The 13442-nt window shown below is 34.0% G+C and overlaps 3 protein-coding genes across 4 annotated transcripts in view; 1 reads left to right on the top strand and 2 right to left on the bottom strand.

Annotated features, from left to right (window-relative positions):
• The window catches only part of LOC100177864 (solute carrier family 2, facilitated glucose transporter member 5-like), a 14650-nt gene extending 6798 nt beyond the window's left edge, over positions 1-7852 (top strand). The window contains exons 1-10 of one of the 2 annotated variants that reach the window (XM_026838353.1): positions 2003-2248; positions 2399-2530; positions 3217-3484; positions 3801-3922; positions 4241-4411; positions 5158-5252; positions 5787-5958; positions 6381-6544; positions 6716-6860; positions 7257-7852. In XM_026838353.1, the coding sequence (XP_026694154.1) occupies positions 2213-2248; positions 2399-2530; positions 3217-3484; positions 3801-3922; positions 4241-4411; positions 5158-5252; positions 5787-5958; positions 6381-6544; positions 6716-6860; positions 7257-7421 (1470 nt within the window). In that variant the 5' untranslated portion in view covers positions 2003-2212 and the 3' untranslated portion in view covers positions 7422-7852. Of the gene's footprint in view, positions 1-2002; positions 2249-2398; positions 2531-3216; positions 3485-3800; positions 3923-4240; positions 4412-5157; positions 5253-5786; positions 5959-6380; positions 6545-6715; positions 6861-7256 lie in introns of those variants that run through there. The other variant, XM_026838354.1, reaches the window with a different exon arrangement.
• Positions 7853-8145: 293 nt separating this feature from the next.
• Positions 8146-10442, bottom strand: LOC100182512 (ADP-ribosylation factor-like protein 6). The gene is given in 5 exon segments (XM_009862996.3): positions 8146-8954; positions 9149-9237; positions 9239-9279; positions 9707-9870; positions 10224-10442. Coding segments are annotated over 5 exon segments (558 nt in total). The 5' UTR covers positions 10409-10442; the 3' UTR covers positions 8146-8875.
• LOC100184882 (translation factor Guf1, mitochondrial-like) lies at positions 10443-13340 on the bottom strand. Its single transcript, XM_009862997.3, is given in 2 exon segments — positions 10443-12530; positions 12532-13340. Coding segments are annotated over 2 exon segments (1989 nt in total). The 5' UTR covers positions 12970-13340; the 3' UTR covers positions 10443-10979.
• Between the last annotated feature and the right edge of the window lie 102 nt (positions 13341-13442).

Here is a 13442-nt window from a genome sequence, read left to right as displayed (position 1 = left end):
TATAGTTACCTATATTATACGCAAAGGCCTATAGCATGTAAACGGACATGGTGTCTATTGTTATGAAAAGAACTGCAGGTTGTTGTTACGAAATTGATTCGTAATCATGAAAAACAACGTTTCAGTAAAAGTCAATCAAAACCTACAAAATTACACACGTGGCAACTCGTAAGATGGTTATGAAACAGAACTTCCGTGTTATAACCACTGTCATTGCTCCGTCACGCATAGATAAATCATTACGCTCAATCCGTCTCGCTGCATCCTGTCTTGATTTGTTTGCACTTTAAATATCACACGAGACTGCTGGCTTAATATGTCAGTGAAGTTCGCCGCTATAAGACTTAAGTTGTACTGCGTAAGTCAAATACACTGTTGAGTGTATAGTTAATAGACCTTTGCATCGTACATATATACTACTGCTGGGTAAGACGAATACGGTTAGACCATAATATACCATAGTGATCTAATCTAAATGATCGGAAGGGCTAAATTGGTTATACAGGATACATTAATCTACTTGGCTAGCATTCAACGTATTGAATATATAGACACATATTCGTTGTTTTTATTCCGCTTAAGCAGTTACTGTTTGCGTTAAAAAAGGCCTTTCTTAAATTTGACTACCATTACCCTAGGCTTTATATAAAGTTTATTGCTGCGTTAATAACACGGTTTTCTGTTTTGTTGTCTTTGCGTGCAGTTTTTTGTATGGCCGACAATTTAGACAACCCAGTAGTGATCATTAGGTTGGAGAAATTGCCGTTAAGTGTCTTAGTAGCAGCGACGAGCCTTGAACCTATAACCTCTGGGTTGAGGAAGCTAACGTACAAATTGTTACACTATGTCGGTTTAGCTTTAAAACATTAAATCTGCACTGTTTGCACGCCTTATCTAATTTGATGAATTTCTCTTTGTCAGCGATTTCCGTCAGTAAGTTTATCAGCGTCAGCCCAATGCGCTGGGCATATATATATAGGGATTTGCGTTATAAACAAAGTACTGTGGGGTAAATGGATACCGTTAGCAATAATATCCCATATTTCTAATCGTGTTTTAACAGTTAACAACGCTATTTTATTGTTTGAGCATATTTCCCTAAACCTTTAGGTAGATTTTACAAACGTATCGGATAATATTAATGTATTTTTACTGTACAAGGAGATATGCTATCTGTATGTTATAGTTACAGTGTTCCATGGAATACTAGTCTAGTATCTGATGTATAATAAGTGTAAACACATATTCGTTCTATCTTTCTAATGTATTTTAACTGTACAAGGAGCTATGCTATCTGTATGTTGTAGTTACATAGTGTTCCATGGAATACTGGTCTATAGCATGCCATTCATATTAAATGTAAACACCTATTCGTTCTATCTTACTGCGTATATTAAAGGGTTATTAAAATGTTCACGCTCTTCTACGAATTTCCGCATCTTATATAGAAATGATGTAATGAATGAATGTATGTGGCTAATGTTCTTTTACACCTCCAATCTGTATACAGTTTGCCTTATAAGGAAACACCTCTCATTTGTCAAAGGTCTATACTTTATAGTTTTAGCATAAAGTTTATTGCTACTGTTGCAATGCTGGTACTCTGCAGTCATATTTAGTAGCTTTCAGTCACTGTATATGCTTACTGAGTTTAAAATGTTAGCACTTATTTTGCTACTGCTGTCATCAGGCGTAATGTAATACTTGGAAATTTCTGTTCTGGTAAAAACGTTAGACTGACGACTGTATTATTGTTTCTTTTGTACTGTGATAATATATTACTGCGTCGTTTTACAATAATTTTAATTTTCAAGCTTATAGCCAATATTGGAGTATAATATAACATATGTCATTATATTTAAATATCCTAATTGAATTTTAAACAATTAACAACGGTCTATATGGGAGTCGTAAGAATATAGTATTAGAACTCTTTGAATGTTCTTTGTTTAAAACTGAATGGGGCGAGAAATGGAGTTAAAATGTGTCCCATCTTTCCCCACCCTTACTGTGTGTGTATATATTATATATACTCCGGCGTATTGTGTATTTTATTAAGATTAGAATCTTATACTAATATTAGAAAGTTAGAAATTAGACAGAGTGGAATATTTGGATTTTAGTACAAAAAATTTTACGTGAAAAGAATCGTCGCTAGTATATAAGCGAGCGCAGTGTAATTTGTTGGGTTTATTTTTGCGGATTCTCTTCAATGCAAGATACTTGTATACCTACAAGTATGGCACTAGTGAGTATACATAATATATGTTTTTGCTTGCAATTGCTTCAATAAAGAGTTTATATCAGCGAAAAGCATTAAATTATTTTTTTATAAATTTCGGTTTTTATTTAAAATAAGCAAAGTAAGGCGTCGTGTTCTAAACGTGGGATTTTTCAGACCAACTCGAATTTCGGCAACTTTTGCCTTTTTATGACGGCATGGTTACTGATGTCAGTTACGCTTTACAATTTTGTATTACTCAATCCCTTGGCACCTGCGATGCGCACAATGTATGAGACTACACATATGGTAAGAAACATGACTCTATTAATATTATTATATTTATTGTAAGGTAGGGGAAGATGGGACACGTTTTCATTTTATTTTCTTATCCCATTTGGTAGTAAACAAAGAACATTCAAAGAAAAAGAATTATAAAACCGTATCTTCACGACTTTCATAGTTGTTAATTGTTTAAAACACGATCAGGATATTTTGATAATATGTGCTAAAGTTGTCCCCTCTACTTTATAAGTGAGTGTTCAATTAAGGTATAACTATACTAAAGGCCTTATGTGCATTCGGTTTCATAATATCCATCTTTCAGTTTCAATTTGCAGCGAACAACATTTATACGCTTGCGTTACTGCATTTAAGCGAATTGGAGTGCGACAAGCATTCAATCAAACGAACCCAAATGACTTTTAGTTTCTGTAATTTATATACGAATAGCGAAAGTAGTTCTGGAAACTCTATATCGGTGAGAACGCACCAACATCAACGATTTGGGCCGCAGTTGGCCCACAGTAATAGATTTTAGGAATTTGATTTGAGATTTAGAAATGACCGAAAGGTGATTTAAGGAATAACTTGTAATCGAGCACAAAAAGTAGATCAAGAACTTATGTTATAAAGACTGTTGTTGTCCGCCATATGAGGACAATAAGGGTCATTCATGCTTGTTTTCTATACAAAAATTAGGAGTTATGTTACAGAACCGCTACAATGAGACAATGCCGGAAGAAAAATGGACAGTCTTATACGCAGTGTCCGTCTCTTGTGTATATTTCGGTGCTATCGTCGGCGGGGTGGGTACGAATTTTATGCTCTCCTACGTCAGCAGAAAGGGGCTCATGCAGCTCTCTCATGTGATAAACATCATAGGCGTGATCGTGATAGCGTTGGTGGCGGGAACGACCTGGTCATATGAAGCGTTGATAATTGGTCGTATTATAGCTGGTATACCACTTGGAGTGGCTTACAGTAAGTTTTACAAAATAGTGCATTAGGCAATTTACTATTTTGTAAAATCGGTTTAAACATGAAAATTTCAGCAGTATTTCTCGAAGACCAATAAGCCATCAGTAAAACAGACACGTTTTTTTAATTGACACTTTTCCACACTTTTTATCCATAACGTATTTTAACAACTGTTGTATACACCAAGCCTTTATTTGTTTTCAATGTCATCATAAAATCTTTATAATAGATAGGGTTATAATTATAATTGACAGGATACTATAATAGACTTATAATAGATGCACCGCCTCTAAATTAAACAAACATTTTTTTAAATCAGATTTACCAATTCTAATGATGGCAGAATTGAGCGCAAAATGCAAGCAAAATTTCTGGCAAAGTGTGGTTGGCTTAAGTGTCGCGTTTGGGATTCTTATCGGTTCGATTTTCAGTCACCCAAAAGTGTGTATTTTTTATTAACATTCAGTACAGCGGGTAACTTTTTAACTGCCCGACAATTCGTTAGCATAAGACAGAATGTTATGTTTTAACAATTTTTGTTGTTTTGTTTGTACAAAAATAATGTTGATTTTGCATGCTTTTAATGTACAAGCACAGATCCTATATAGTTTACACGTTAAATTTCTAAATAAAGTATTAATAAAAGTAATGGAAATAAGGCTACGTTTTGGTTCAAAATTCTCATGTAGGCTATATATTTTAATTAATCTATATTAGCCTTTCGATTAAAAAGTATGTTTTCTTTTTACTTTGCGACAGATTTTGGGTTCTTTGAGTCTTTGGACAGTGTTGGTCAGTTTAGCTGTTATTCCTTCACTTATATATCTGATATCCAGTCACTGGATCCCAAACACGCCATTCTATGTATTGAGAACTTACGGGAAAGACGAGGCTTTGGAAGTGCTTAAAAAACTTCGACAAGGAACATTGGTAAAGTTTTGTTATCTGTGTTGAGTTCGAATTAAGACTCACAGCTTGTTTACGCCAAACGTTTGCAGCAAAGCATATCATTTGAGGTTAAAATGAATAGGGGTGGCCCGTTTATGTAATTCTCTTTTTATTTCACTGAGAAAAAACAAATTCTACGTATAGTCATTCATTTTCATTTGCTAAATGCTGCGTAAAGTTAGCGCTCTAATGATGTACGATATAGAAACCATGTAGACCAGCGTTCAGGTATAACTTCTTGACCACATACCGCTTAATTCTAAGTGGGTGTTCGTAGTTGCTATATAGGCTTCATGTACTATTTTCGGGTATTTACAAATCTAGCTGCTATACCATAATTTCTGTGTGTTTTGTTCCACAATGCCCCGGGAAGTTTGCACGAGAGTTGTCTTGTAGTTGGCTGTCATAAAAGAACAAAGGCCAGGCAACGACAGTCGTTATAACACGGGTGTTTAGCTTCATACACCCCGTGCCAGCTTACGAGTTACCACGTATGTAACTTTGTGGGTATTATTTAGGAGGAATTTTATTTTTTGTTTTATGTATGGTTGGAAATTTAGAAAATCCATTAGAGGCCACTAATTATAACACCTTCCGTGTCTTCTTTCATTCCAAAATACACACATATACACTGATAATTCTAACAGCATTAAGCTTCGTTTTGTAAATAAATTATCAAATGCGGGTGAAGTATTTTTCGACTCTGTCTAATTATTTGTTAATTTAAGGATGAAATTAAAGAAGAGTTGTCAAGTATGTCTGACGAAATCGGTGGAAAACGTAAAGTGCTTATAAAAGAAATGCTCACAACCAAGAATTTCAGGTTATACTGCTAAAGTGGGATTTATAATACATAAACGCCTGTGTTTTGTGTGGTATAGTATAAGTTTGGGGGGAGATAGGACACCTATTCACTTTATTTTCTCGTCCCATTTGTAGTAAACAAAGAACCTTTAAAGAATTATAAAACAGTTTATCACACGACTTCCATAGACTGTAATTGTTAATTGTTTAAATCACGATCAGGATATTATGTGCTATAGGTGTCCTATTCTACCCCAAAGTATTATACATTTAAATAATACTTGGTGCAAAGGTTAAATATGTATTATAATTCTTTTATATGCACCGTATATTTCAACAATCTCTATATAACTACAATTATTCTCCCAAGACCACACACTCTGATATAAGGGCAAACTAAACTGCCAAAAGTTACCTCAAAATTAAAATAGATTATGACCCACCCAATTCGCTTAGTTATTTTCGCAAAATTAATATATCATTATCCACATTTGGGTAACAGAACACTTTATTTTTATTAAGGCACATCGCTAATGGAGATAATACATTACAGAAATATGTTCGCTGGAGTCGTAGCTCTCTTTCTAAATTTGGTTCTCGTTGGTATTGATAACATACTTCTGTATTCTGATAAAGTTTTTATTGAAGCTGGTATTAGCCCTGATAAAGCGACCTTTGCCACAATTGGTGTTTTCGCCATGCAACTGCTTGCATCTCTAGTAGGGGTATGTATATAGTGGGGTGGGGCAAGACGGGACGCCTTTTTATTCTATTTTTTTGTCCCAGTTGGTAGTATTCAAAGAGCATTAAAAGAAATTTACAACCGTATTCTCACAATTCCCTTAGACTGTTGTTACCGTTTAAAATACGATTAGGATATTTGGATATAATGTGCTAAGGTGTCCCGCCTTTCCCTACCCACTCTAAAACTACTAAACGGTTGGTTTCTGCTATACCATGCATACAATTCTATGTCTATCGGGGAGAACACTTTACTTGAACCTAGTGGTCACTAATAAGCTGTCAAAATTGTTAGCAATACCCACAAAGTAACTTGTAAACCGGCACAAGATGTATATGAAGCATGACGCTCGTGTTATTGTGTTTTTTACATTTTTACCCTAAAAAACACCGCTTTTTCTGACAGTCAAAACTCGTGGACCGTTTTGGAGGATTCAAAGTCCACGTGGCGAGCAACATTCTGATTATTTTCGCTCACGTGACATACACCGTCAGTCAAGTAGCCACACCAGCGGCACCAAACGCCATGCCATACGTTGCAATATTCGCCGTTGGTGTTTTTCTTATAGCGTAAGTTGAAGTTTCGGTTCGTTAACGATCCAAAGACACCACGTATGGTAAAACATATGACACTTATAATATGAAAAAGATATAGTAGAACTAAATGAATGTAACTTATACAACGACGTTTATTCTTTCGATATTTTTCTATATGTTTATTAATTAGGATTTTTTTCGTAGGTGGTCTGGCGGAACTAATCTTACAACTTTTGCTTTACTTGGGGAAATCACAAGTGAGCCGACACGTTCTACTGCGTATGGGTATTCTGCAGTAATATTTTGGGTTGTTGCATGGACGGTGGGGTTCGTACCGCCCTACTTACAGGTATTCTATATTTTAAAAGCACGAAACTCACAATTTACTCATATAGTATGGTTGGGAAAGATTGAACACATTTTATTCGATTGTTTTGTCCCATTTGGTAATCAACAAAAAACATTTAGAAAATTATAAAACCGTATCCTTACGACTCCCATAGAGCGTTATTGATTATGGAAAACACGATCAAGATTTTGGGGTTCTTTCTTCTGGCAGTTTTAAACGCGGAGTTGCCCTTCATTGAATACTTCTATAACGCAATTTATCATTTCATATAAGTACTCGAGATCGTACGGAAAAACACGCAAATGCCCAAAGATTAGAAACCGTGTAGAAAATCTCTCATTTAAAATTCGAATGTATATTGATACAGTATAACTATACATTTCTTATATCATATAGATTCACCTTGGACCTTATGCGCTTACAATTTGGCTCGGCTGCGCTATCTTGTTCCTTATTTACTTCATCATATTTATTCCAAGATTGAAGCGGCTACGTCATAAAGATGACGATTTATTCATGGAGTCTAAAAATGACATGGAAATTAAAAAGCTTAATTGTTGAAAATATCTTAAGTAACCAAGGTGAACTTACCAAAATGCTGGTCTTAGGTGTCTGTCGCTGTATTTGCTGTGTAGTATTGATTCAGTCTGCAGACTATGACAGGTGCACGCTCGTTTTTTGTTTGCAAACTTTTGGTTGTGCACGCAATAATTTGTCACACGCGCGCTAATTAGTTTAACAATGAAACAAGTTTGTACCAAAATTAGTAGGATTTCCTAATGTAACTTAGAAATGTATGTGCGCGCGAAAAATGTACATCGTTTGCAAAAAAAATAACCGTTTCTACGCGTTAAAAATGCTGGCCAAGTTGCGTATGCTCGCGCGAGATCTCGTTTATGGAACTGCCATATTTTGCAGACTGAATTTAATGAATACATTATATGATTTAGTCCGAATGTATGTGACTTAAAATGTACTAGGATTATATGATCGAAAAAGAATATGTGTAAATACACTTTGTATATTAAATTAAACTTGTTTTCGATTAAAAACGTTTTTTTTTTCAGAAGTTACTTTAGAAGTTAATATTAATCCTATAAAGTTTAACTAAAAATAACACTTCAATTACAATTAATGATAAATGAGAAGTGTTTTTAATGCATTTAATCAGTAATAGTTTGATTTAGGCGTCATTCTTGGTGTAGATTCCTTATCTCACTTATAAGTTACTGCTTAACGACACTCATTGTTAAATTGCATAAGTTAACCATTACGAAACTCATTGTTAAATTGTAAGTTTTCCTTTCAAATTTATTTTTTCACAACGATAACATATTTAAAAGCAGAATATGGCACAAAACAATATACTACTGGCATTTTTACCATATAGCGCATGAAATAGTTAAGGGTTGACACAAAATTGAGATATTATGAATAGGCAAGCCTATATTTATATATAACATATGTTAGGGGGTAATACATCCTAAAAAATGTCTTTAAAATGACCACAATGTATTTTTCACAGTGTTATTGCACCATTAGCAATGCGGGGTCTTAAAAAGTAAAAAAAAACAGACTTAATGTAAATGTAAAATATATATGAATTTTTGCTATGAAAACAATAGTATTTTAAGTTGGTACCCATTAGTAAAATAAACATAGCATACTGAAAAACTTATAAAAAATAATATATATGAATTTTTTATAAACACGTGTTTATATACCCTTCAGTAAAGTAAACATTATAATATGTTTCAACTCGAATAAAATAAAATGCCAAGCTTAGGGCTTTGTATTAGCGAATACGATAAATATGTTGCAGGGTATGTAGGCTTACCCTAAATTTCCAATTTTAAAAGCACTTAAAATAAATGCAAATGTACTCTTAGTCTTACATACATAACATTTAACCCTTTTTGATAATTTATAAAGTCAACTTTTTTTTATAAAATCAACGCCACTGGTCCTATAGTATATGAAACACTTAAGTTCAATCAAGTTCCAAACATGGCGTATCACTTAACAGTTTGAAGTTGGTCAGATAACCAGTGCATTCCGTCGCTTAAGCCTTCTCCTGTCTTAGCATTGCTAGCACTGTGAAAAATATTAAAAAAATACATTTAAGTGTTAATAAATTACAGTTATTATCCTAAAAAAAATTTTCTGCGTGGCCTTGAATTTAGACAACCCATTAGTGATTATTGGGTTGCAAAAGTCATTGTTAAATGTTCTGCATTAAAGCACACATGCCAACAGTGGTGACAGGAGTGAGCCAAACAAATTCTTACCATATATGCCATGGTTTTTCTTTAATATTTTCCAAACCAAGTAACTGCGAACATTTAACTGCGGACAGAGAATTCTGAACGTCCATTTTTGTTAGCGAAAAATAAAATGGGAATTCTTTTGTTCATAATTGCTGAAATTAAAATGTAAAATGGTTACTAAAAAAGGCTAAAAATTGAAAATAAAGAGCATTATGTTGCTAAATTAAAATATTTTCATAACTAGAGGGTACGGGGTTCAGTCCTTGAGCAAGACACTTAATGATCAATGCTCCAACCCAGTGGTTTCTTATGGGTTTTAAAATTAACAGCCATATAGAAAAAAAAATTTGGTAATTAAAACGAAAAAAAAACAAGAGGTGTATGAACAGAACGTCCATGTTATAACTTTTTTTTCTGTATAGCTGACAACCCATCAGTAACCACTGGGTTGGAGCAATTACTGTTAAGTGTCTTAACTAAGGATACATAGGCCCATAATGGTAGCAACGATCAGCCTTGAACCCATTACCTCTAGGTTAGAGGCAGGCACGTATTTAATGTAAAATGTTAGATACATACTTTGGTGCTTCAAAAGCTGGTCTAATTCATCTTTAGCTACAGCCATTCTCAGTTTATCTGCACTGTCCACTACAAATATAACGCCCTGTGTTTCCTTGTAGTAATGTGACCAGAGAACTCTGTAACGTCCTTGCCCACTCATATCAAACACAGTGAATGAGAGACTGTAATAAGAACATATCATGAAATTAAAGAATTGCCTTTTTTCTTTAATTTTACTGGGGTTTTCGCAGACACAACATGAGACAAATTATTTGCCAAACTTTTGTAATACAGAAAACTGAAGATAGTTAGACTTGTAAAAATAATTAGGTTATTTACACAATTTTTTTGTAAGTAATTGATATATATAATAAATATATATTGTACTACAGATTGAATTGCATACAGACCTTAGCAATGAAATCTGTCAACAGGCAAAAAAAGGAATCTTAAAAAAATATGCCGTATGACCTCACTCAAATGGTGATTTTTTTGCTGGCTATGTTAAAAAAAAAACTAATATTTATTGACTTACTTGGTCATTGTAACTTTTTCTACATTGAATCCTACAGTAGGTACAATATCTACTTGTTGTGCGTCGTTTGGTTTCAGGTAATTAATGATTGTAGTTTTCCCACTGTTGTCTAAACCTACACATAAAACATTGGCCTCTTTCTTTTTGCCTTTAAGCCAGCCAAATAACTTGTTCATTATACCCATTTTTTAGTTATTTAACTTAATTAAAGCCTAAAAATCTGGGACCGGAAATAAAGGGTTGAAACATTGCTTTTCATTTTTTTGCTATGCCTAAGTTTAAAACTATGAAGAATGAATAACATTAACAATAAAGGCAAATTATTTTGCAATTGTTTTAACAGTAGCAGACTACCGCATGTAAAATATTGAGGAAAATAGCAGACTTACTGCTTTAAAAGTATTAATTATTTATTTAAACAGGCACAAATGAATGAATATTTTATATGACTGTATAAGCCAACTCTCTAATGAAGTTTTTCAAGGCAAAACGAAAAAGAAAATTAAGTAGAAATGTCAATCTAGATTTTAAATTATTATATTTATCATTTAGCAGAATAAGTAATATTCTATTTTTAACAATGCATTTATATACCACATGCTCACTGTTGAGTTTTAAATTGTAACATTGCCTATAAAATAAATGCATAGATATACATTGGCAAATAAAAAATGAATTATATAACTAGGCTATAAAATTACCTGAAACTTATAATTTTTTAGAAAAAGTATTTGAATTAAACAAACAGTTTTAGGTTCATTCTTTCATCATTTTTATAAAAAGATTTTTGGGGACTTTAATTTTCCCTATCGCCCTTAAATGCTTTTGTAAATCAGCTTCTCTTCTTAAGAGTTTTAATTTTCGCGTATAATCGCCACCTCCAGTTTTAGCAAGAACGTCTTTTTTTGCTGCCGGCAGCGTTTGTCTAGCTATTACAGATTTCCCAATAACTGCTTGTATAGAAACTGGAAAAGGCTGTCTTGGAATTAGGTCTTTTAATTTTGCACAGGTTTTGGCACCAATTTTTCTCGATTTTTCTAGGGTGCAAATTTTTGACAGTTCTTGTACAATTTCACCATTTAAAAGGATATCTACTTTAGATAAGTTAACAGACTCATAACCATCATCTTCATAGTCAAAACTTGCATACCCAGATGACAGCGATTTAAGTTTATCATAAAAATCGACTACAATTTCATCAAGTGGGAGCCTATACTGTAGCATCAAACTAGTTTCGCTAATATAACTATTCCCAACAGCTGTACCATTTTTCGCTGTACATAACTCCATTATATCTTGACTGTATTGTAAAGGAGTTATTACCGTACCTATTATCATAGGCTGTAAAAAATCCTTCACCAAATTTTGGCTTGGGTAGTCCTCAGGTGTGGTAATAGTAATTTCTTTTTCTTCTTTAATTTGCAGTCGTTTATTTGGATTCAGTATAGCTTTGTAGGGAACAGTTGGGCTAGTCATTACAACATTAGTGCCAAATTCCTGTTCCAATCTTTGGCAAAATACATCCATATGAAGAAGACCTAAAAACCCAATCCTAAAACCAGATCCCAGCAAAAAACTTTTACTGTTCAGTTTTGTAACACTTCTATCATTAAGCATTAATCTATTCAATGCGGCGTCTAAATTTTTAAACTGCGATTGGTCCAAAGGAAACATTTCTCCAAAAACGACAGGCCTAGCTTTTTTGAACTTTGGCAACCCTTGCACAGGGTGCTTATGGTGGTACAGCGTGTCACCAATTTGAGCATCTGCAACTGTCTTCATACCACATACAATATACCCCACCTGCCCAGCGTATAGTACATCAGTAGAAACATGTTCTGGCCGCAGTATACCTACTTCTTTGACCTCATATGCTGACTTTGAATTGCCATCTTTTTGCTGTAAGTACACTGAACTAATTATATCCCCTTTTTTCATAGTACCGTCCAGAATTGCAACATTTGCTATGACCCCACGAAATTTTTCATAAGTAGAGTCAAAAAGTAGCGCTTTTAGTAAAGATGACGAATTATAACTTGACTTACAATCCAGATTTGGTGAAGGCAATTGCTTTACAATAGCTTCTAAAACTTGGTCAATATTTTGGCCCAATTTTGCAGAAATATGAATAATTTCAGAAGTATGTACGTCCAGTAAATTTAGCATTTCTTTTTCAACTTTGGCAATGTTTGCTCTTGGCATATCAATTTTATTAATCACTGGAATAACTGGTAACCCATGTTCCATGGAAAGTAGATAATTAGCTAATGTTTGTGCTTGTACACCTTGTGTGGCATCAACAAGCAAGAATAACACCCTGACATGCAGAAAGAGACCTTGAGACTTCATAACTAAAATCTACATGCCCTGGTGTATCTATAAGGTTTAATAAATACTCTTTTCCGTCACATTTATAAACAATTGAAGCCGACTGGGCCTTAACCGTAATACCTCTTTCTCTTTCCACTTGTAATTTGTCCAAAACTTGCTTATTTTCCAGCGATTCTTTAATAGTGCCTGTAAATTCTAATAACCGGTCCGCCAGAGTGCTTTTTCCGTGGTCTACATGTGCTATTATTCCAAAATTTCGGATTTTTTCTGGAGGAAACTGCCGCAGATCGATAAGATTTATGTCACTTTGGTCTGTGCTGAAGGGTTTACGTTGCGTAATAGCAGCTACATTGCGATATGTAAGAAATCTCCGTGGTAACTTTAAAATAAAGCCACACGCGTTTTTACAGGACATTCTTTATAAACGACCTGCAATAAAGGAAACACCGTTATTTTAATTAAGCACAGTACTCTGATTTTAAGTACCATAACACTGAACAGCTGTTCCTATACAACACGTATATTGTACATACACTAATCAAACACATTCACGCGCAATTGTTGTGGCAACTTCATGGAGACCGCCAGAGTTCGTGTTTTTGCCTTTTTTGCGAAAGGTTGATGACGTTGTAGTGTAAATTGTGAATCGGAATTTCGTGTGTTTCTACTTGCTTTTATTGTTTATAGTTTTATTTGTGGTAAATGTCCCATCAAAGGTGCATGGTAACGCAAACGAATAGGTATTTACACCAAGTATATCGAACAAAATGACTTCTCACGTAAAAAAGAAAAAGGACGCTATTTTGTTGTGACGTCACACAGGGAATGTCACGAGCGAAAACTAGGGTAATGTTTAAAGTTGTGTATTGAGCACAATCTGACACAAAT

Source organism: Ciona intestinalis, unplaced genomic scaffold (genome assembly GCF_000224145.3).
Source record: "Ciona intestinalis unplaced genomic scaffold, KH HT000075.2, whole genome shotgun sequence".
Lineage (NCBI taxonomy): Eukaryota > Metazoa > Chordata > Ascidiacea > Phlebobranchia > Cionidae > Ciona > Ciona intestinalis.
This window is presented reverse-complemented; position numbering and strand designations above follow the sequence as displayed.